We start from the raw sequence: 23,395 nt of genomic DNA on the forward strand, positions 1-23,395 counted from the left end.
TGTGTGAAGAGATCAAATCTGATTAAAATAGATATTTTCATTACTTGGTGTCTTTTCTTAAAGTGATTTCCTCTCATATCTGCGAGCGTTAGTCAAATGAATAACTGCGATATTCTTCTTTTTTTTATTAAACATTTTAAAACCTTTTTATAGGAAATATCCAGCAGCTGGCAGTCTTCTTCTTCTTCCCGGCCTTTGCCGGCACACTGCTGCTCCTTTTAGCGCGTTACTGCCACCTGTTGGTTTATCTGAAGCTGATAAATCAGGTGAATATCAAGTTTGTCTTTTCAGTGCAAAGTTCTTAGTTTTTGTTGCCGTCCTTTCACTGCAGCAGGCACAGAGTGAGAGTTATGTACAGCTGAAGCCTCGTGTTAGTTTAATATAAACTTTTGAAATACATTTTTGCACAAAACAAGGATTTTGTCCCTCGTCATTTACATTTAAAGCCAAAGTGATCTTTTTAATGGCCGGTATGAACAGAAACACTTACAGCAAGCAAGTTGTGAACATATCCTTTAAAGTTCCTTTCCAGACGTTTCTTAAATCACGTAACAACAATAATAACGTGTCTTATTGTTGGCCTTCAAAACAGTTTGATTGCCTTCTTAACATTCTTAAGATTATATCTGCCAATGTTATTTGTTACTGTGTACCTGCCCTCCTGGTCCGTATTCTGAATTTCTATCTGAATTTTTATCAAGTTTAGTCCTTAAAACAGATAAAGTAATTATTGTAGGTGACTTTAATATTCATGTGGATGTTGATAGTGACAGCCTTAATCATGCATTTATCTCAATATTAGATTCAATTGGGTTCAGTCAGAATGTACATGAACCAACTCACTGTTTAAACCACACTCTGGACCTTGTTCTGGGATATGGTGTTGAAATTGAAAGTTTATCAGTGTGTCCACATAATCCTCTTTTATCAGACCATTTTTTAATAACTTTTGAAGTCCTGTTACTGGACTACAAGCAAAATATCCTACGCTCGATGTTTATCTGAAAGTGCTGTGACTAAATTTATGGAAACTGGGAACGCCTCGGGATCCCCCAGTCGGAGCTGGAGGATGTGGCCCGGAGAAGGGAAATTTGGTGGTCCTTACTGGATCTGCTGCCCCCGCGACCCGACCCTGGATAAGCGGTAGACGATGGATGGATGAAGCTAATGTACTTCAAAAACATTTCGGAGTAATATCCTCGTGATTGTTTGCACCCTTTTGAAAGTCAGCTTTGGCCAAAAGCTTAATGAAATATAATCTAAGCTGGAACCAGAAAATGTTTCATATAATTACTTGATAATCAAGTAATTATTATCAAAATGAAGTTGATCTATTTTTTTCTAATCAGCTCAACTCTGGTTAATAAGGTCAGTATTATATGCTAGATGGCTTTAATTTTGAAAGATACCTCCTCGATATCTGTATTTTATGACGCATGCTAATGCTTTATGGAAGGTAGCACATTACATAATGTTCATGAATATATACATATATTTTTGATTCTATGTTTTTACTTTTTTCAGTGTTTTTGTTTAAAATTATTGACATAGGATTGGCTTGTTTTAGCCCTGTAAAATAGTATTATTTTTATCACGACAGTGGAAGGAATGTTAGAAACTAGTTAAAAGCATGCAAATATTTAATTTAAAGATTTAGAGGACTGCTGACTGCCACTACTTTTACAGGGAGAAATATTGTACTTTTTATGGCACTACATGTTTTAATTTACTAGTTACTTTTTACATTGCTCTTACATGCATGTGTTAGTGATGAAAAGAAAGAATATTATAATATTCTATAATAATAATAATAATAATAATAACACTGTGAAAAGTGCCATTCTTCATAACAAGTACTTTTACTTTTGATAGTAAGTTAGTACATTTTGCTGATAATACTTCTAATACTTACTTCTACTTAAGTAACATTTTTAATTCAGTATTTTTACTTGTAATTGAGTATTTTATACTGTGGTATTTCTACTTATTCCACCACTAGTTAAGTGGTTTTATAATATATAATAATATAACTATTCAACATGCATATGTCATTTTAATACATACATTTTGCTGACAGTGTTATAGTTTATAGTGAGGTAATAATTCAAATAATATTCTAAATGCAGGACTTTTTTTATTTTTACATTCTGTATTGCAAACTCAAAATATTTGCACGTAAATACTGTAGAGGGATTTTCAACATTGCAACACTTAAAGTAACATTTGTAGGCTACACGTGTACTTTTCTTAGTCGATATGTAATGACACCTTTAGTAACTGTGCGAAAGTTCGTGGAAGTGCGAGCGTCGTCACGTGACCGTCCCTGCTGACCTTCCTGCTACTGCTGTTTCTGAAGTCCTGAAGCAGACTGACACAACATGGCTTTCTTCACTCACCACGTCTGCAGGGCTCTGTCGTCTTCGGCTGTGAGGAATGTTGTCATTAAGCATGTAACGATCATCGGAGGGGGGCAGATGGGTGCAGGCATTGCACAGGTAAGGAACATTAGTTGTCCTTGGTTTACATACAGCTAGCATGTAGCTTCCTTATAGTTAGTGAAGGCGCAGCTGCTAATGCATGAGGGACGGTGATCCAGGCGTGCGTTTGACAAACTAACCAGTTCATCTTCATCATTGAAGTCTTCTCTCTTGTTAAACTGGAAAAAGAAAGTCTTACAGTAAAGCACATGTGTGTCGACGCTTGAATTAGCTTCCGATTCAGAGGAAGTTAAGGGGAAAGTTAAGGGCATCTTCTCATCATGTCAGATGTATATTTGAAAAGTATAAACAAATACCGTATGCATACTTTTCCTACTGTAAGTAATACATATACATAACTGTTTCTTTCATTTGCCAGGTATTAAAAATGATTAATAATTTAAAGAGAGGGCAAAGACTTTGCTGTCCAGACTTATGCATGCAGGCAGTAAGAGTCAGCTTTTTGGAAATCTTTGCAAAAGTCCAAGCTCACATATCACATATTCCTGCATCGATACACTGCGAGCTGTTTCTGAAACTGCAAGCCTCAAAAGGTCAAAACAGATTTCAGTTGGCCGATGATCCAAGCAGCTGTTCAGGCCTTCAACCCCCCCCCCCCATCAGTGTTCAGAAATACTTGCTGTCAGGTGTGCAAAGAGACAGTGAGACACCAGTTAGTGTAGCTGCATCCCATGTAGCTTTACACATCTGCCATGTGTAGTAGTAGTACTATGAGCGGGGCCTGGGTACGTTTTTAAATGAATGGCTATTACCTGTACTTATAAATGACTGTTCTTACAACCTTTGTGTTTTCTTTCTAAAATGTAAATAACCTCCAATAGATTTATCTAAATGTACATTAAAGTTTTATGCCGTCCTTGGTAGTTTGTGGTACGCTGTATCTCGCTTTTACGAACCATTTAAAACACTTATTACAAATACAGTGATGAAATATGACACAACTTTAAATGCAATTAGACCAAATTTAGTTAAATGTTACGTCAGATACACAATTCAGACAGCATTATAGTTATATTACACAACAGTAAGGTGCAAAAAAGGAAGCCCCTTACTGTCCCAATCAGAAGCTTCACTAACCAGATGAACATTTGTCAAACCAGTTAGTTTTCATTCTTCAATCTCTTTTTGCCACCAAGCACTTTAGTGTTACGAGCAAGTTGTTCTGTATCAGATTTCAAAATAAAAGCCTGTAGTTGCCATTAAGGTTTGTTTTTCTTGTCTTACAGCACAATCGCTCATTCATCCCATAAGGAAGTTGTGAAGTAGTTCAGTTGTCATTCATTAAACAGTTGTTTTCTCTGTGGTGTGACTGAACTCGGCTGAACTGCAAGAAACACATTTTGCCACAAGGTGTCGCTCTCTGTGTTTGGTCTCCAGTAAACTGCAATTGGAAGTACAAGCCAGGCCTACACACTGAATTTAAACAGTCTCACAATACACACTTTCTGCAGTTCTGATACAAAAACTGAATGTTGTTGCTGTTCAACATAAACACGAGTTTTGCCCTCATAACATAACATTCAAAAGACATGTTCACTGTCCCCCTTTAAAAAGTAATAAACAATAATATACACAACCAAAACCCTTTGAAACAAACCAGAGGGGAGTATAACGTCTACAAATGCAAACATGTATCTCACTCACGTACCTTGATTGGACCAGTTACGTCTGAATGTATCAATTCATTACATCAGGTGCAAGTCACCAAGAGTCAAACGTTCCCTCTCTTAGGGACAGAGAAGAGCCTCAGGTTAATAGCTTCTCTCCCTTTTACTCTGTATGTTACCACACTGCATCCTAAACAACACATAGAGTGAAATGTGTAGTACGGGCTTTACAGTTTCTCTGTACATTTGCTCCCACCTCAACATCACCGACATTGACGGTTGTGTGTTTCCAGTAATCCTGAACTCATTTCTTTCCCGCAGGTTGCTGCATCCACTGGCCATTCGGTGACGCTGGTGGACACAAATACCGACATCCTTAAGGCGGCCGTCAAAGGAATCGAAGGGAACCTTAAAAGAATGGTGAAGAAGAAGTTTGCTGATAAACCAGAGGTGAGACGAAGTAGATTACAAGACGCAAAACCGTGAGAGTGAAATGTGTGTCATTAAATAAGGAGATTTTGCGTTTTTGTTTTGTGTCAGGCAGGGGAAGAGTTCATCCAGAAAGCCTTGCAGAACGTGTCCACCTCGACAGATGCTGGATCTGTCGTCCAGGGCTCGGATCTTGTGTTGGAGGCCATTGTGGAAAACCTAAAAGTCAAACAGGATCTCTTTAGTGGGCTCGACAAGCTGGCACCAGCGTAAGCATCGTCCCCTTTTCTGTATATACCGTTCTATTCTTTTATCTTTAACTGCTGTCCATATTCTGTTCTTTGTACTATCTATGTTTTTTTTAGACACACCATCTTTGCCAGCAACACATCCTCCCTGTCCATCACTGACATCGCCAGCTCCACCAACAGGCTGGATAGATTCGGCGGCCTTCACTTCTTCAACCCAGTCCCCTTGATGAGGCTTGTGGAGGTAAAAATCATTGTGTCTTTGTTTCCTAGAGAATAGGGTTTAAAAAAAAGGGTTGTTCTAAGAGTGCATGTGCACGGCAAAGACCTGAGGAGAGGAGAAAGCAACAGTTCAGTGGGATGAAAACATGATCTAGGCTTAGATGTGCATTAGGTTTGGGTGATTTGATGAAAATATCGCAGACTGGCTGAGTGCATCACATTTATTTTGTCATTTTATTTTGATAATTTCATGCTTTTAGCCCGTTATTTGGGGGACATTATCCAGCAGTGTACGGAGGAGGTTTATAGAATATACGGATTCAATTTGTGAGTTGGGCTATTGTCTCCATTTTTCTCTTTCAGCTTTATGAGGGAAGGGAAATACAGAGAATTGAAATATGCCCTCCCCCACATAATAATGAAATAATGTGTTACAGTGAGGTTCTTAATTATTTTAGTCTGACTTAATACTAGTAAGACTTTATTGGAGTCAAAGTTGCTTAAGTGTTAATCTTTCGCAGGTCATTGCAACCTCGGCAACAAGCCAGGAGACGTTCGATTCCCTCATGAACTTCAGCAAAATGCTCGGCAAAACATCGGTGTCCTGCAAGGTGAGATGTTCTGTCCGATGACATTATAGCCGGAGTTTATTAAAACACGTATTTAACAGCTTCCGACGTGTCTTTTACTCAGGACACACCAGGATTCATTGTGAACCGCCTGCTTCTGCCTTACATCATGGAGGCCTTCCGGATGTATGAGAGAGGTTTGTATGCTGCGCCTGCAAACGTCTGTAACTGTGTTTCGTTGGGATGTTAAGTGGAAACACAAGACGGTAAAGGAATTGAAAGGAAGCTTTTCTTTGGTGTAATGTAGCAGAAATCAAATATTACACCAGAGACTTGAGTTTTAAATGAACACGCCAGCAGTTTATAACAAAACATACACTTACTAGCGCTGGCTTACAGACGGCATCAAACATGGAGGTTCTGACTCAGCATCCTTAAACACGATGTTCTAGTTTGTGATGTCTGCAGCTTTGTTACCGTTTGTTTCCTCTGTCTGTCCCGCAGGGGACGGATCTAAAGAGGACATCGATGTTGCCATGAAACTTGGCTGTGGTTATCCCATGGGACCCTTTGAGCTGTCGGACTACGTAGGACTGGACACCATGAAGTTCATCATGGACGGTGAGTGAACTGTGTGGAAAATAATCAAATGTATTGTACTACAGGTTTAAGGTACTTGTTCTTTACTGGGGTCACGCCACTTACAACTTCAAAAACTACTTTTAGTACTTTGTACTGCACTGCAATTATTAAAATGTTGTATACAAAACATATGTAAGTTGGGTTAGGGTTAGGGTTTAGGGTTAGGGTTTCACAATTTGGCTGCTTTTCCTTTTTAATTATTTAAATGTAAATGTAATAATTTTGAGGTGTGGACTGAAACAAAGCCTTGTCAAGGTGTTCTCACTATTTTCAGATTTATTTTTTACAAACAATCAAGAGTACATGTTCCTGGTTATATTTACATACTTTTACTAAAGTAACATTTTACTTAATTTAAGGATCTGAACACTTCTTCCACCACTTGATATGAGTTTAATTAAAAAGTGTGGCTGCCGATATGAAACTGCTGCAGAAAGAGAAACGAAGCTGATTGAGACAAACTGATATATGGAATGTAAAACAATCCCTTTGTGTCATTGCGTATCTTCAGGTTGGTCTGCAGATAATCCCGACAACCCGATCTTTGCTCAGAGCGAGATGCTGAACAAGATGATCGCAGAGGGGAAACTGGGCAAAAAGACCGGAGAAGGATTCTACAAGTACAAGTGATTCCCTCACGCCACCGGGGAAACTAGTCAGAACTTAATAAAGCTGAACAATGACTCATTATAAAAGGTGCCTGTGCCTTCTGTAATGAAGGGGGACTTTAGTCTGTCGGTCTCTTATGGACGTCCACTGAATGACATCTTTGTGTGTGTGTGTGTGTGTGTGTGTGTGTGTGTGTGTGTGTGTGTGTGTGTGTGTGTGTGTGTGTGTGTGTAGAGATCAAATCTGATTAAAATAGATTTTTTCATTACTTGGTGTCTTTTCTTAAAGTGATTTCCTCTCATATCTGCGAGCGTTAGTCAAATGAATAACTGCGATATTCTTCTTTTTTTTATTAAACATTTTAAAACCTTTTATAGGAAACATCCAGCAGCTGGCAGTCTTCTTCTTCTTCCCGGCCTTTGCTGGCACACTGCTGCTCCTTTTAGCGCGTTACTGCCACCTGTTGGTTTATCTGAAGCTGATAATCAGGCTTCAGCTCTGCAAGGAGACAAATCAAAGTGGATATCTTCCAACGTTTGTCTTTTCAGTGCAAAGTTCTTAGTTTTTGTTGCCGTCCTTTCACTGCAGCAGGCACAGAGTGAGAGTTATGTACAGCTGAAGCCTCGTATTAGTTTAATATAAACTTTTGAAATACACTTTTTGCACAAAACAAGGATTTTGTCCCTCGTCATTTACATTTAAAGCCAAAGTGATCTTTTTAATGGCCGGTATGAACAGAAACACTTACAGCAAGATTTGGCGTTTAATAATTCAAATGGATTTGACTGATTTGTCAGATGTTTTGGGATTTTTAAACCTCTTATAAAATAAACGTGCCGTCAGCCCCACAGGAACACAAGGTGGCGCTGTTTTACTTGAAATGAAAACATTCAAGATTCAATTCAGTTTGGTCTATAAATAGATTTTCCCTTTGATCTTAGTTCTTTAATCAAAAATGTTGTTTACTCCCAAAAATGTAATTGTTACCTTACGAGCTTTTACAGAACATAGAGAGGAGAAATCTCACCCTTTAAATTGACCCAATTAATAAATGTTTTTGTACTCCATAATGTTATAAATAAAGTTTCTCCTTTCAGTCACAATTTTAATGCTTTTGGAGCTTGATTGCTGTTTTTTAAAAGTTTCCACAAATACTAAAAACATGTTATATTTAATGCGTTTCACGTGCTTCCCACCATCGATACGTACGCGACACTAACGCGTATGCATTCCTGCATTATAAAATCACCAAGGATGACACACAGACTGCTACATCTGGCACTTCCAGCTCTGGTCTTTCCACCGCACAAGTGATCAAATGAGCCAATGGTGCCTTTTTATTTTTCTTACAAAAAAAAACATGTTGAAACAGTTCAAATATGACCACTTGGGAAGCAAAATGCTATACCAAGATGACAGTGACCCAAAATATGATAATAAAAAAAGGAATTCATCAAGTAATACTAAAATAGAGCATTAAAATCAAAATGTTACAGAGATGCTTGCATGGAATAAACAACATGGCTAAAGACCACACTATTAGCTACCAGAGAGAAAAGACAAAGGTCCATTGCAATAAAAGAAAGACTGCCAAGTGCTGGGGTAAATATATATATCTGCTTCATTTGTCATGTTTTAGAACAATAAAATATAGGCCTCTGAGCCGTCACTCTCGCCTTTGTCCTAATGTTGCCTGCAAAAATACCAAGAAAATTGACATATCCTGACAGTTTTAAAAAGTACACATACTGAGCATTATTTTACATCTGAGCAAGACTCGAGGTCACTATTTGTTACAAATAGTTATCAAAAGAAGCCTTAAGTTTCAATTTTCTGCAAGATGCTTCAACAAGAAAAATGGCTTTCCTGTGTCCAAAGCTTATTTTCATATATACCACTATATAAAAAAACAAAACATAAAAGAAAAAGAAAGAAAATCACTAAAAATATACACCGAGAAAGTGAAACAAGGATTCAAGATACAAAAAAAAAAAGCATTCAAAATAAAATTCAGTCTAAAGTGAAAAAGCAAATCAAAAAATGTTGATCCATTTTCGCACCAACTGGTCAGCGACAAAGTAAAATGGCGTCTTGAGGACGTTTCGTAGACGAGATGAGAATCCTCCGGCTTCCTTAGTGCAGTCTAAAAAGAGGTGTTTGGTCGGTCGGGCGAAACCTCAAAAGGTCTCAAAAATCCAGGGAGAGAGAGAAAGAGAGAGAGTATGGGGGGGGGTCGGTGGTGGTGGTGGTGGGGGAGTGAATGTCGGCCTAATGAACTATACAAAGGAACCGAGGTGACAAATAACTTACAGTAACTTAGAAACAGGTGTTTGGAGTGTTTGGGGCGGTGCGGTGAAGAAGTTTGTGCGTACATCAAGATCGCTGCTGTTTCTCAGTGCAGTGCCTCGGGGGGAGGGGGAGGTGGGGGGGGGGGGGGGGGGGGGACGATTGCAGTGAAGCTGATTGTAAAAGGAAACTGACAAAACACAGACGTCAAATTGATGCAGTTTTCTTTTTCTTTTTTCTTTCGGTGAAGAGAACGTGGGTTTTGTGTGAGTTGTGCTCCTACTAATCAGGATTGTCTTGTTCAGTTCAGTGTCTCTACAGCAGGCGCTTCAGGACGGGAGTAGAGTCAAACAGTGAAGGGTTGGTGGTGGTGGCATGTGACTGTGTTGAAGGAAAGGGGAGTAGGGTTTAGGTGGGGTTGGGGGGAGGTTGGGGTCCTCTGAGAACTGGAGGCTTCAGTTTGGATATTTAAGGGTCTTCATGAAATCTAACAGGCCTCCATCTCTAGCAGAGGGCCCGTAGCTGCTGCCTTCGCTTTGCATGTGGAGAAATTGTTCCGTTTTCCCCCTGGAGAGAAAAAACAAAAACAAAAACAAAGAAAAGGAATCAATCAACCCCAACTATGAGGTAACTGCATCTGTGCACCAAACAAGAGAAGTAAAAATAAAATTAGAAACACATCAGTGACTCTCACCAAAACAAGGGTCACATTCACGTCACATTAACCAAAACCAGACATACCGAGATGACTCAGAGTGACTCGAAAGTGTCTCACCATGCAGGCACGCCTCCCCGGCTCAGGGAGGGACAAATTACCTGTCATTACCATCCACACCATCAATCATCGTTTCTCTCTTGGTAGGGTTACAGCTGATTGAATGGAAGCCTTTGCAGCGGTGTTGAGCCAAAGCGCTGAACTACAGAGGGGTTATAGGTCAGTGACAGGATGTGGGCCGGTCTAGCTTTGATCTACTCCGACATGGGGGTTGCCGTGACCCAGCTGGCAGGGCTACACTCTTCTTTGCCCTCCCCTGACTGACTCATTCCTCCTCTCACTCTCTCAAGGCGAGCATCCAATTGTGTAGCTTCTGGTTGACATTTAAGCCGCCGCTGCAGGTGGGCGATGGGAAAACAAGACAAGGAAATGCTCTCCACGCAGGAGGATCTCCGCATTGACGCAGTTGGTTAAAAAACTAGCGGAGTTCATGGAGCTACGTTGGTAATTATCTGAACCAACACGGTTCAGGAGCAGATTAACGCTGCCGTGTAAAAATGTTACAATCCACTTCACAGGACTCTCGCAAAATTGGCCTCTTTCCCCGACGGGAAAATTGTTTGTCGGGCTGCAAAAGTGTTCTTTTCCCTCTCGTGAGCCGGGCTTGAGCTAACATAACAGAGTTAGCTTGAGTTATTGACAAGCCAAGGAGAGTTATTTTAGACCCGAGCAGCATCAAATAGAATCTGTGATCAAAGTGGAGAGGCAGAGACAGAGGTGGATGGATGCCTCCTGCGACTAAAAAGATGGATGTTTTGTGAAGACGAAAAAAGGGAAAAGAAACGGTATTAGTTTGCTTTTCCCTTGTGGCAAAGCAATGGGTGTGTTTTTGTAGGAGAGAAGTCAGCTGAGCCCTGCTGCTCGCTGCATCTTAAAACTCAGCCTTAACACACACACACACACAAACACACACACACACACACACACACACCACCCTGCAGACTGCTTTACCACATGTGGATAAAAGGGAACAGGACAGAGGCCACCTTTCCCGAGGAGAGCTGACCCTGAGTAGAGACTGAAAGGATCGCAGCGCTGGGAGAGAAAGAGAGAGCCCCTGTCGCTTTTATTTACCTCCGCCGCCCTCTCTCTTTTCATCCAAGGATCTCAAAGCGGGCCCGCACGGCCCGGCACTGCACCCTGTTTCCTGGGGAGCATTTTTCCTTCCCCCACCACAGACATGAAAAGCTCTGGCCTTCCTGCCCGGGGAAGAGGCCTGAGGGGCTGCGGGCGAGAAGTGTGTGCATGTGTGTGTGCACGCTGCTTTTTAAAAAAGGTTGGTGGTAACAGCAGGGGTGTGTACTTGCGTGGTGGTTGGTTGTAGGGGGGCACCGGGCCAGCTCTTCACAAGGTCCAGCCGACACAAACACTGTGATTCAGGAGCAACTTGACCCCTCCTCTCCCCTCACCTCCCTCCACCTCCTCCCTCCATCTCCTCCTCCTCCAACATTAGTGCTCAGGAATGCCGGCTGGACTTTTTTTGCAGGAAATGAAACGCTCCTCTGTTCAGAGGGCTAGCAAAGGTTTAGTCTCCCCCCGTTCTCTCTCCCCCAATTCCTTTCCCTCTACGGGACGGAGGGAGGGAGGGAAGGAGTCGGACAAGCTCTCGCCCAGCTTTTGAAGTGTGGGAGGTTAAGATAACTGGACCAACCTCGCGTCTCAATCGGCGCTTTCACCTCCCAGGCCAAATCAAAGCGGCCGCAGCTGGGGCCCGTCTGCCTTATAGCCCCCTAACCTCCAAACCCACCGACCCACACACCTCCTCAGCTCCCTCTCTCGCTACACGCAGCTCTGGGGTTTCTTTTGGTGCCATTAAAAAGGAAAACACCGCCGACAAATTACTCTAAAAATAAGCCATGGTGAGAGGGGTGTCTCCAGCGCAGGCTGTACCATGAGAGAGGGAAGGACTGAAGACAGAGAGCAAAGCAAGTAAAGAAAGATGCGTCAAGAGGCATCTTAAAAGATTAATCCAGTTCATTACACATCTTCGGTCTCATTATCATGTGTGATAACATCGTTAAGATCTGGGATCACGCTGACATCGCTGACAGGGTAAGAAATAAGTGCAGTCACATGATTAGACGGGTTCAGTCAGATTATCTAAACTGAAATGTATCACATCTCAGCGAAGAGCCTAGTGAGTCCGATCTGACCGTTACCGAGAGGAAAGTGAAACTAAAGTTGTAATAAAACCCGAAACTTCCCACAATCGTCAGGAATCAAATATATGGCTGCAAATAATTACTATTTTTATGACCCATTAATCTTTTGATTGTCTAAAGATTGTCAGAGTAAAGCCACATTGTATACCACCATTTTCCAAAGCAACAAAGAGCTTGTTTTATTTGAACAACAGTCAAAACCCCAAATCCAGTCGTTTACAAAGAAACATTGTTGGCAATTCATGTTTTTGATGACTGAAGTACAGTCAGCACTAGTGACAACCACCATCACTGAGACAAAACCAACATTTCTGTCATTGTCTTTCAGATTTGACACGAGTGCCGAAGCATCTTCCCCCCCCCTTTTACCCTCAACCTGAGATCCAGCAAACCCTCCGTGCCAACCCTCTGTTACATCATCCACCGAGGTCAGTTCAGTCTGCCTCACGCTCGCGCACTTTGCGAGCTCTGAGTATAATTGTCCACACATTTAGATTAGAGTCTGCTGCGTTGGCGTGTCTCGGCAGTGACCTTGGCCCGCGTCGTACAGCTGGCTTTGGTGACACCTTTCTGAATAAGCCTCTCCTCTACACATTTGTGGCAGCGCCGCTCTTAAAAGCCACGAGGGGAAAAATAAAACGAGCAGGGCAATAAAAAAAACAAAAACACCTGGAAGACAAAAGATGTGTGAGAAACAGAACGCTCTGCACGGTCAGCACTTTCGTCGGCTCGGAGACATTCCACATAAAAGAAATCGGCTCTTTTAACTTTTAAATGTTTAACCTCCAATCAAAACGGGCTGGAACTAAGAGGCTGAAGAGAAACAAGAGGAAAGATGGTGTCTGTGTTAAATATTGGAGAGAAGGGAAGGGTGGGGTCTGGTTGTGGTCAAAAGGGGAAAAGGGGAGGGGGAGTCACCCAAACCCCAAACCTCAGGCATGTGTGGGTGAGACTATGGGAGTACAGAAGGGTGTGGGAGGAGGGGGGAGGCGTTGCCCACATCTAAGGCGGCATCGCTGGGGGCCCGGGCAGCTGAAGTCTGGCCGTGTGCCCCCGCACAGCTCAGTCTGAGCCGCTGCAGGCCGGGGGATGTCGGGAGGGAGGGGGGGAGCTGCACATTTAAAGAGTCGGCACAATGACTGCTCCCCTCTGCTGTGGTCTCGCTTCAAAGGCCTCCGCCGCCACTTATATTCACCGACAGCACAGAGGAGCCGGAAAAGGAGGAGCAAAGAAAGAGGGAAGTAAAGAGCCAGAAGAAGAGTTTGGGGTTTGCCTCCTCTGGACCGGACCGGACTAGAGAAGACAAATAAAACACCTTCACGGCCCACTCCCCGTCTGCGCCCCCTGTGTAACCTTTCATTCAGAGATAAGCATCTCACGAGGCGAGCGTTTTATAAAAGTTACACTTCTCCTGTTCCCAAAAAGAGCTGCAGTGCCTCAAGGAGCCACGTGGAGGAGGGGGGGGGGGGGGGGGGGGAGGGGGGACAGACGGAGAGAGAAAGAGAGGAAGTGGAGAAGACATCACAAAAAAAGCCAGGAGACTGGACCCTCATACTGTGACTGCAGCTGGCCAAACCACAACACAATAGAACCGTGACTCAATCAAAACAAATCTCAAGCCCCAGTCTAAACAATGGCAGCACTATAGCTGCATTTACTTACATGTAACTGAAGACCTTTAAGAGGGTTATACCCCCCACCCTCTGAAGTGTCACATAAGGTTGCTAGACCAGGATAAGGACAACTATGTCAGTGTAAAAGATTTGTACTTCTAAGCTAAAACCACATATGCACACTTAAATTACATGGGAGTTTGACATACTGCCACCCTCTGGAAGTTCATATACTAAGTGCTGAGGGGGTCACTTTTCTTCACAGAGTAAGCTTTGTGGAGGTCAGGACGGGAGGGCTGTGGGGTGGGGACATTTCCGATTCTATTTCCTCCCCACAGAAACATTAGCCGGGGCGTCGCTGTGATTTAAACCCAAATCTCTCTCCTCCACTAATAACTTTTTTTTTTTTTTTTTTTGAGTGCGAGTGTGTGTGAAAAAGTACAGTTTCAAAAAACATCCTATCATCTCCTGTGCGCAGCTCAAAGCGAGACCCAGAGTCAGTTTTGCAATCCGGATTCCTTCCCCAATTATCCCAGGTCACTAATAAGGCGGAGTGTGGAGGCACTGGGCTGTGCCGCAGTGGCCTAGAGGCTCGGTGCCAAATTGAAACGACTCGGGAAATGGAGGCAGACGCTGAATCTTGCCTAATTGCAGCCGGAGTGTGTGGCTGGCTGCTCAGATGTGTGTGTGTGTGTGTGTGTGAGAGAGAGAAATGTGCAGAGAGTGATGAGGATCTGAGAGAGAGAAAAGATGAGAGGCAACAAATAAGAGAGAGAGAAAAGGGAAAGAAATGGGGGATGGAGACTGAAGGATGAGTGGCAGTTGAGAGAGATTGCGTAAAGTCAGAACTCGAGAGAATGAGGGATTTTCTTCTGGCCCTTTTCTTACCCTCCCTTTCCCCCCCTAACACACTCACACCCTCCTCTCTCCTCTTCTTCCCTCCTCGCTCATCAAAGTCTTTTGACAGCTGACTTCTGGCTGCACACATCAGAGGGAGTGGAGCCGGGCCACGACAGAGAGAGAGAGAGAGAGAGAGAGAGAGAGAGAGAGAGAGAGAGCGGCCACCAAAGCTCTCGCTTGAACAACACTTTCTTTCATGTTTCTGGACCAGGACATGTGGTTAGAAATGCCCCTGGATGCACTTACTAGACTTTAATTATTGTAAAGCATCATTTGAAAAAAAGATATCTTGGATCATGTCATTAAAAATACAAACTCTTGCACAAGCTCATGGGCGCCTTTGGCTTGTAAAGACCATCCATTTTGCTGGTCAATAAAAGAGCCCCCTACATGACACTGAATGAGAGTAATCTCGCTCAGTTTGCAAGTGTTTGCGACCCCGAGGCCCTCGCTAGCCAGATTAGCAGGCCACCTTTGTTAAGTGTCTCCCCTCCCCTGTGAAAGAAATGTGCAGTGGCTGAAACGGGAGAAAGCGTCGAGGGCACGTACGAGTCTCGGCCAGATAACCATCTCAAAAAAAAGCTGTGAATCAGCAGGCTTAGTCGGACAAAAGGCTAACGGCACAAGAGGAAGCAAGTAAGAGAGAAACTAAATTAAGAAGGGAGCAGAAACTGAGAGGAAAGGTGGAGTAAAACTGCACATTTCCAGTCAGTGTGACAAAAAAAAGGGGGGATAGGGCATGGAGTGACGAGGGGAAGCAACCCTAATTTTACTTGGTCAGAGTAATGACTTCTTAGAGTGCTGCTCCACTGTGGTGAGAGCCAGCTGTGTGGCCGCCCCAGTGTTTGACATGCTAAAGATAACAAAGAACCAACGTCAAGCCATAAAACACTGCTCCACTACTCAACTCTTTGCCTCACAGGCAGAAAAACTCAGCAGAAGCCATAAAATATGTTAATATGAAAACGTATTCAAGTCAATTTTCCCCCTCATAAACAAAAACCTAGCTAGACTGAAGCCTTTCACTTTGTTGTGCTGGATAATCGTCATTATGACGGTACAAGCGCTATAAATAAAATCTAACGGAGCAAATGTTTACTGCGTTTGAACCATCGTACAAAAAAAAAAAAAGGTGTTCAAGTTGTGTCTTCAAAATTAACTCATTAACACATTTCCTTTTGGATCGTTCACGTGGAGGACAGACAGATGGGGTAGAGGCTAAGGGAGATGAAAAGAAATAGACAAACGAGTTCATTTAAAAATGTTTTTTGGGCGTCTACTCCAAGCTAACCTCAATCCAGCTCTTTGGGATCTGCATAAATTGAGGGCTTGGGGAGTTGTGGCAGTATCCTTGGTATTATGCATATTAGTTTAAGGCTGTCACTGAGAATCAGCAAGGGTGTCCATCCCGCTGCGGCTAGGCGCTGCTAATTATTGGATCAGAGATAAAGTGCTTTTTAGCAGCTCGCTCTCTCTGGGCTTTGAAAACCGGCTGTGGCGAAAAAAAATAAGAAAAAAAAAAATGAAAAGAAGCCCAATTTTGGGTTCAGAGAGCCACCGGGTCAGGAATCGATCAAGTGGAAAACCTTTGTCTGGTTGGGGTGATTTCAACGTAAGACCAGATTTGTCACATCTGCGCGGCTTCTTCTGCTGCCGAAAGGAAGCGGAACAACAGGATGCTGCCAGACTCACAGGGGGGGGGGGGGGGGGAGGAAGGGAAGGAGAGAGATGGAAAGCAACAAGATCCAGAGAGAGTAAGAAGGACTGAAAATAGAGTTGCCTTTACCACATATTGAGAACGTTAATCCTTCTCTCGACAAAGAAAGGGATAGGTGGCAGTTCAGTGAGGGTTTGACAAGTCATCTGAATCAATATATCGCAGCGTATCATTCACATGTTCAAAAAAAAGACTGCTGAGTGCCTTTGTTATGAAGGCATTATATAAAGCCTGAAACCCCAGATACCATGAAATCGTATTAAAGGTATAGCATCTCATTAGGTTCCTGCCAAATAAGCGGCTGGATCCTGCTTTGCTTCACAAAGATACAGAGAGAGACAACACATGTAGTCCATATGGGGCTGAGCTGACGTCTTAGCCTCCACCGGCAGTAAAAAAAAAAAAAAAAAAAAACTTGGCTTGCAAAATTGTTTTCAGATGTATTATTTACTCAATGTTTAGAAAACACTGAGTGTATGCGCCGTCTGATTTATTAAGCACTATTTGGACATTTTTATACTGCATGTTGGAAGAAAAAATAAGCCACAAACTGCTGACACAACAAATGACCTTTAATCCAACCAGTGCTCAAACACAAAAACATTGGATTGACCGATTCAACACACACACACACACACACACACACACACACACACACACACACACACACACACACACACACACACAGAGAAAATCCAATGGCTATTGTGCTGAGGGGCTTTGAACAAACTGCACACACAAAGCACAATCCCTCTTCAGGCCTTAACACCACTGACACAATGACTATGGCGAGGTTAGGGTGGACCTTTTCAGGATTAGTCTGTGAGTACATACTCAAGTCAGTGTTTAGCAGTTTAAAAGATTCAACATGTATTGAACTGATCAGACAGTGACGGGGATAGAGGGTTTGTCTTACCATATTCTCAGATGTACGCCGTTTTCATTCTCTGGCCTGTACCTGCAGAAAATTGCATCTTTTTTTAAAAATTTGACGTATCTGGTCGGCATAGAGCTTTACCGTCCATTTGGCCTACACAGTGTACAGACCCCCCCCCCCCCCCCCAAAAAAAAATAAAAAAATAAAAATACTGACATTTTATACTTAAAATGTAATTCTCAATGGATTACAATTGCAATGCTGAGAGGAGGCTCATAAGCGCAGCTAAACAAGGTCAGCAGAAAGACACACTGTAGTGCAGCAGGCAAACAAATAGCGCAAAGCCCAGAGTCGGTAAGTAGTCGTATAGAATGGACAGACTAATCCCAAAGTAGGTGTAGTTTGTGAAGATGGGGATGAGAGAGGGGCGAGGGACGAATGGATGGTGGGATGTATGCAAAGGAAAAGTCTTTAAGGAACTATGCTGCCTGCACAGAATCAAGCCAGTCTACTGAAGCCAGAATGAGGATCGTAGGTGGCATCAGTTTTGTACGCGTGTACCTCTGCATCAGTTTTACGGGCCTGTGTCCCTGTCTACTGGGGGATAAGCTGTTCATTTTACAGCTTTACAGAGTGTGCATTAGTAGAAATGTGGTGGTATACTATAAAAAGATGATGTGTAGGAAAGATGGAGTAACTCACAACACAACAGACAAAAATAAAAAAACAGAGAGAGAGAGAGAGAGAGAGAGAGAGAGAGAGAGAGAGAGAGAGAGAGAGAGAGAGAGAGAGAGAGAGAGAAGGAACGGGAGGGGCCAGTGCTTACCTGGGGCTGATTCCTGCATCTTTTCCCTCTTCCGCTTCTTCTTCTTTCCCTAAAAAATATACAGAGGAACACATAAAGTGTGGCTCCAGCACTCACGCTCACTAGACCACTCTGATATCCTGCTGCTGTCTGCCATGTTCACTCATCCCCTGCTGGGCATCCAACCAGCATCCCCCGGACTCCGGACTCCACCGCAAACTGCCACGCTGAGAGGGACGGACCACGCAAGAGTGCGAGCTAATGCCAAGTGGAGTGTGCTCTACCTGCTTTCAGCTGCTTTTAAATGAGTTACTTTCTATATGTACATATATTTTTTAAAGTTGTGACCAGCCTAACAGCATCGAGGCCACCTGTCCTTCTGTGGTGGCATATTCCCACTGCCTTTCAAGTCCCTCTAATGACAAATATTAACATGAAGTGCAATTAAAAATGCTCACTGTAATTAGGCTAGCGTAGCTCAATGACTGTGAAGAGCGCCACTCTTTTCCCAGTGAGGTGGTGGGAGTGTGTAAGGATTTATAGCTTATGCTAAATCCCCAGGGGGGAGACTATAGGTATAGATAGCAGCGTAGAGTCGTTCTAGTCAAATATGAGCAGCACTTTGGTTTCCTGCTGCAAAGTCTGCTAATCCACTTATTCATGAGCTAATCTGCCTTCTACTGCTGCGGCAGACAGGGAAGAAGACAGACTAAGTGAGAGAAAGGATGAGAGAGAGGGGTGCACAGCAAAACTATCAACTGCTGCACGCTCTCCACGCCAGTGCGTTACCTATTTCTGGTGTTTCCAGGTACGATGGTGCTGCCTGCGTACAGCTGAAGATCTTATTTGTGGGAGGGGGTCGCAGAGTAGTGCTCTCAGGGATATGAAATTTGCGTTAAACATATCGTTTCCCTTTATCTCTTTGGTGTGCCAGCTAGAAAGCCATTCCTCTACTTCATACGTCAAATATGTTTGTAAATAACAAAGCTGGAAATTAAATGGGAACTGGGCTGACTGTCACTAGCTGATGCTGTGTATCTTTTACGCTTCCCTTTTATGCTTCCCTGGGAGCAGAGCCGTGGAACTGTCTCCCCCTCAGCGAGGCATTTTGGCAGCGGAGCCGTGGAGGCAGAAGGAGGGGGGATGCTGTCGGTGTCCGAGGGGAGGCAGATAAACACCACAAAGCACTTTGGTGGTGGAGTGAATGTGAGTGCCGGAGCCACACTTTTAAAAAAGGCTGGTGCTCTCTCTCTCACAAATTCATACACGCCACATACTCTCAGACAAGATTTGACAAGCGAATACAAAAAAAGAAATAACACCGAATACACACCGAAAACAGACTGCATCTTAAATCCAGCTGAACCTCCCACGTTCACAAACAAAATGGGCAGCTAGAGGAGCAAAGGTGGCTGCTGCTGAATGCTGTATGTATGATGCAGCCACCTCGACTCCATCTAACAGGTGCTTTTTACATCCAAAGCTCCACGCTGATGTGGAACATCAAAGACTAGCATAACCATTACCAGGCAGTTTTCCCTCACTGTGGCGATAATAATGTCCATGATACTACAATCCATTTCACTGCAGATGGTAATATAATCACACCGGTATGAATTACACATTAGGCTGAAACAAAAGGGCCACAAATGGACCCCATTAGCATGGAGCTGGCTAGTGTGAATTAGCGTGCGTGTCATTATTGTGTGCCATTTAAAGAACAGGTCATGTAACGGCGACATAAACAAACAACATCAATCAACATACACACACACGCACGCACGCGCACCTTTGCCAATCTGTTCTGTTGATACTTACATAGTTGTCTCGAGCAGACCAGCCTGGGTAGAGCTGCATGTGGAGCTGCCGTTCCTTGCGGGCTAACTCATAATACTTAGCTTGCTCTTCCCGAGATAAAGCATGCCACTGTTTCAGTACAAAGGAGATTAGAGGGAAAATAGCATACAGTCAATTACTGGCATGCACTTGCATGTTCCCTGCATTTTAGAAGTGTGCTGGTGTTTTGGTAAAAGGAAAAGAAGAAAAGAACTTCTTTTCAACTTCCAAACGTTCGGTGTAGGAAAAAGGGGGATAACAGAAAGAAAGAAAGAGAGAGAGAGAGAGAGAGAGAGAGAGAGAGAGAGAGAGAGAGAGAGAGAGAGATGTGAGAGAGAGATGTGAGAGAGAGAGAGTAGAGAGAGAGAGAGAGAGAGAGAGAGAGAGAGAGAGAGAGAGGGAGAGAGAGAGACAGAGAGGGAGAGACAGAGAGAGAGAGAGAGAGAGAGAGAGAGAGAGAGAGAGAGGGAGAGAGAGAGACAGAGAGGGAGAGAGAGATGTGAGACAGAGAGATGTGAGAGAGAGAGAGAGAGAGAGAGAGAGAGAGAGAGAGACAGAGAGGGAGAGAGAGAGACAGAGAGGGAGAGAGAGAGAGAGAGAGAGAGAGAGAGAGAGAGAGAGAGAGAGAGAGAGAGACAGAGAGGGAGAGAGAGAGATGTGAGACAGAGAGATGTGAGAGAGACCGAGACCAAGAGAGACAGAGAGAGATGTGAGAGAGAGATGTGAGAGAGAGAGAGAGATGTGAGAGAGAGAGAGAGAGAGAGAGAGAGATAGAGAGAGCGAGAGACAGAGAGAGAGAGAGAGAGAGAGACAGAGAGAGAGAGAGAGATATGTGAGAGAGATGTGAGAGAGAGAGAGAGAGGAGACAGAGAGAGAGATGTGAGACAGAGATGTTGAGAGAGACCGAGACCAGAGAGACAGAGAGAGAGAGATGTGTGAGAGAGAGAGGAGAGAGAGAGAGAGAGAGATGTGTGAGAGAGAGTGTGTGAGAGAGAGAGATGTGTGAGAGAGAGAGAGAGAGGAGAGAGAGAGAGAGAGATGTGTGAGAGAGCGAGAGAGAGAGAGAGAGCGAGAGAGAGAGAGAGGGAGAGAGAGCGATGTGAGAGAGAGACATGATGAAGAGATTAACATGCACAACAGTCAGAGGGAGAGAAGAGAAGGAAAAAAATAAACTTTGATTTCATATCAAAACACTGGTTCCAATTTAGCAGCGCTTTTTATTCAAACTATGTCAGCGAGCAATTACCCTATGCAGGCCGCAAACTAGGCTTTGCTGTGGCTGGCTGCCTCAACCGCTAGGCCTATTCGTTAAGGCTTTTAACATGGCTCTGTGGTTCCACTCTTTTCCCAATCCTCAAAAGGAACAAATTTTGTCATTTCCAACCGTGCCATTATCCAGGCATATTTTATTAAAGCCAATTTGATTAAATGTCAGTTAGATAGACAGTCTGTATCTGTGCTTCTGAGAGGGAAGTAATTGGCCGGGGCAATCATTATGACAATAATCACAACTAGTTCATAAAAGGCTGTATGCTAATAGAGAGAGGAATCTTTGTACTTTTAAATCTAATTGGGCCTGGGAAGTCCGTCCGTGCAGACTCTTTAGAGCCGCGCACTGAACTGCGATCTCCTGGTGATTTAACTCAAATTAAAAAAGACAAACTACAGTGACAAAAAGAACGGGGTCGGTGCACCAGGGCACACGGACTATTTAAACTTACCCTTCGTCCCAGGATCTGATTGATGGCAGCGCTCTCCTTCAGCGTGCACTCTGCGACCACATTCGCACGCATTTCTTTCATGTAGAGCATGAAGGCGTTTAGCGGCTTCTTGATGTGCGGTCTTTTGGGCTCCTGCTCCTTTCTCTGTTCATGCTGGGGTTTCCTGTAAAGAAACAACAACAACATGAGTTGGGGAGGGGGGGGGGGGGGGCAAGAAGGAAAGCAGGAAACAAAGTTGTCGGAAAAATGAGAGAATGAAAGAACAAAAGCAACAGAGGAGGGAAATTGTGGTGCCGCCATGGCGACAAAAGCAACGAGGGTCTGGTTGCTCCCCGCCAATGATGAGGCAGCGTGAGAGGGGTTGCCACGCCATGGGCCCCTGCCGCTTTAATCATGTGCAGTCGCACAGTCCCTTCATGCGGAGAGATTACTTCACCAGTAATGGCAACCAAACCTTTTTGTCCGCAGCACATTGGCAATCGCTTAAAACCAAATGCTCAAACTTGCGCACTCAAAGACACCCTGCTCCCACTTCTGACTTACTTTCTAACAAGCTTTTTGATACTAGTACAATCTCGGTGCTGGGATGGCCATGAATAATGGAAATGCCAGTGATAACCACTTCAGGGTGCTCACAGCACTTCCCACTGCAAACACTGGGGATGTGAATTCATTTCATCCCAGCACTAATCTAGGACCTGTATCTGTTGCTGGCTAAGTGTGTTGTGATCCCCGAGGCCAAACGAAGCATAGGCCTGTTATCAGTAGAGCGCGGGCCCTCGCTGCTTATCTGCTCACATCAAGGGAATGAGAACAAGGCTCTGACAGAGGGTTTGTTCAGCGACGGCCTACCGTAGTGGCGGTGTGCACAAATACCTGGAAGTATGTCGTCTCAGGAAAACCGAGTTTAAGTATGTAGTTTTAAAGTGTGTGAGAGTGTTTGACGAAGGTAATTTGTGTTTGCAGGACTCACATGTGCATGATGTCTGTTTCATGCGGAGGCTCGTGTTTGACCTGATGGTTGACGATGGCCGGGTGGGGGATCCCTGTGGCGTGGGGACCTTGGGGGCCGGGCACCATGTGGTGTGAGAACCTGCAATAACAGCAGACAGCAGGCTTTGGTCAATTAAAAGAGGACGAAGAAGGACAGTAGCATGGAAAGGGTCCTCTAAAATGTCAGGTGATAGTAGGTGCACACGTGCAACAGCGTACACAAAACAAGGAAAGAAATCCATCTACACATTTGTTTTCTTGATGTTTTTATTCATTTCATTATCGATTATCTACCTTTTGTCAGACCAGAAGATCTTCAGTAAATATGATATAAAGAGAGAAAAGCTGGAAACAGCATTTTCTGCATGAAGAAATGACGAGTTGGCGATTATTTTTCTTTCGCTCAACTAATCGATAAGTTGTCTAATCGTTGCAGCTCTACTTCCTATTAAGGGATCACAATTTAAAGATTGGTTTATAAAGGTAAAGGAATGTACATGTTTGTTACACATCTATACTAAATGCAAGAAACTATAGTGACTAATAAAGTTGGGAACTACAAGTTTCCATGCCTTGTGCTTGAGTCTGCCTTCTCACTGCACCTCAAGAACGCTCTCGAATATTTAAAAAAAAAGAAAAATCGGTTTCAATTTTTATATCCAATATCCATTTCTGCTGAACATCAGAAAATCTTTGAGACTCTTCTCATGAAATAATAAATAGTAGATTTTGTTTCTTGGCATCAGATGGTAATTGGGTCCATAATGTTTGCGTCTCCATTCCGTTCCATTTGTTTCGGCACTTCCTCGAGCTGCGGTCGTGTTTTTTAATCAGCCGGTTGCCGTTTTTCACAAAAAAAAAGTTTGTTATAGAAACAAAGATTCCT

The 23,395-nt window shown here is 43.5% G+C and overlaps 2 protein-coding genes across 7 annotated transcripts in view; one reads left to right on the forward strand and one right to left on the reverse strand.

Annotated features, from left to right (window-relative positions):
* Positions 1 to 2,325: 2,325 nt before the first annotated feature.
* LOC115010260 (hydroxyacyl-coenzyme A dehydrogenase, mitochondrial-like) lies at positions 2,326 to 7,092 on the forward strand. Its single transcript, XM_029434798.1, has 8 exons — positions 2,326 to 2,495; positions 4,427 to 4,555; positions 4,646 to 4,803; positions 4,900 to 5,026; positions 5,526 to 5,615; positions 5,698 to 5,770; positions 6,078 to 6,194; positions 6,727 to 7,092. Exons 1-8 carry the CDS (start codon positions 2,379 to 2,381, stop codon positions 6,843 to 6,845), a joined length of 930 nt encoding a protein of 309 aa, XP_029290658.1. The 5' UTR covers positions 2,326 to 2,378; the 3' UTR covers positions 6,846 to 7,092.
* A 996-nt stretch (positions 7,093 to 8,088) lies between these two features.
* The window catches only part of lef1 (lymphoid enhancer-binding factor 1), a 40,946-nt gene continuing 25,639 nt past the window's right edge, over positions 8,089 to 23,395 (reverse strand). The window contains exons 6-11 of one of the 6 annotated variants that reach the window (XM_029435568.1): positions 22,490 to 22,609; positions 21,517 to 21,679; positions 19,778 to 19,885; positions 17,981 to 18,020; positions 17,194 to 17,235; positions 8,089 to 9,677 (exon numbers count right to left, since the gene is read on the reverse strand). In XM_029435568.1, the coding sequence (XP_029291428.1) occupies positions 17,201 to 17,235; positions 17,981 to 18,020; positions 19,778 to 19,885; positions 21,517 to 21,679; positions 22,490 to 22,609 (466 nt within the window). In that variant the 3' untranslated portion in view covers positions 8,089 to 9,677; positions 17,194 to 17,200. Of the gene's footprint in view, positions 9,678 to 17,193; positions 17,236 to 17,980; positions 18,030 to 19,777; positions 19,886 to 21,516; positions 21,680 to 22,489; positions 22,610 to 23,395 lie in introns of all 6 variants that reach the window. The other 5 variants (XM_029435559.1, XM_029435551.1, XM_029435541.1 and 2 more) reach the window with 5 other exon arrangements.

This window comes from Cottoperca gobio, chromosome 1 (genome assembly GCF_900634415.1).
Source record: "Cottoperca gobio chromosome 1, fCotGob3.1, whole genome shotgun sequence".
NCBI classification, from domain to species: Eukaryota; Metazoa; Chordata; class Actinopteri; order Perciformes; family Bovichtidae; genus Cottoperca; species Cottoperca gobio.

Excerpts from the sequence above, each read along its gene's own strand:
- LOC115010260 (XM_029434798.1), top strand. The coding sequence starts at position 2,379 with ATGGCTTTCTTCACTCACCACGTCTGCAGGGCTCTGTCGTCTTCGGCT. Across the intron at positions 2,496-4,426 it reads TGGGTGCAGGCATTGCACAG|GTTGCTGCATCCACTGGCCA; the intron begins GTAAGGAACATT and ends TCTTTCCCGCAG. Across the intron at positions 5,616-5,697 it reads AAACATCGGTGTCCTGCAAG|GACACACCAGGATTCATTGT; the intron begins GTGAGATGTTCT and ends TCTTTTACTCAG.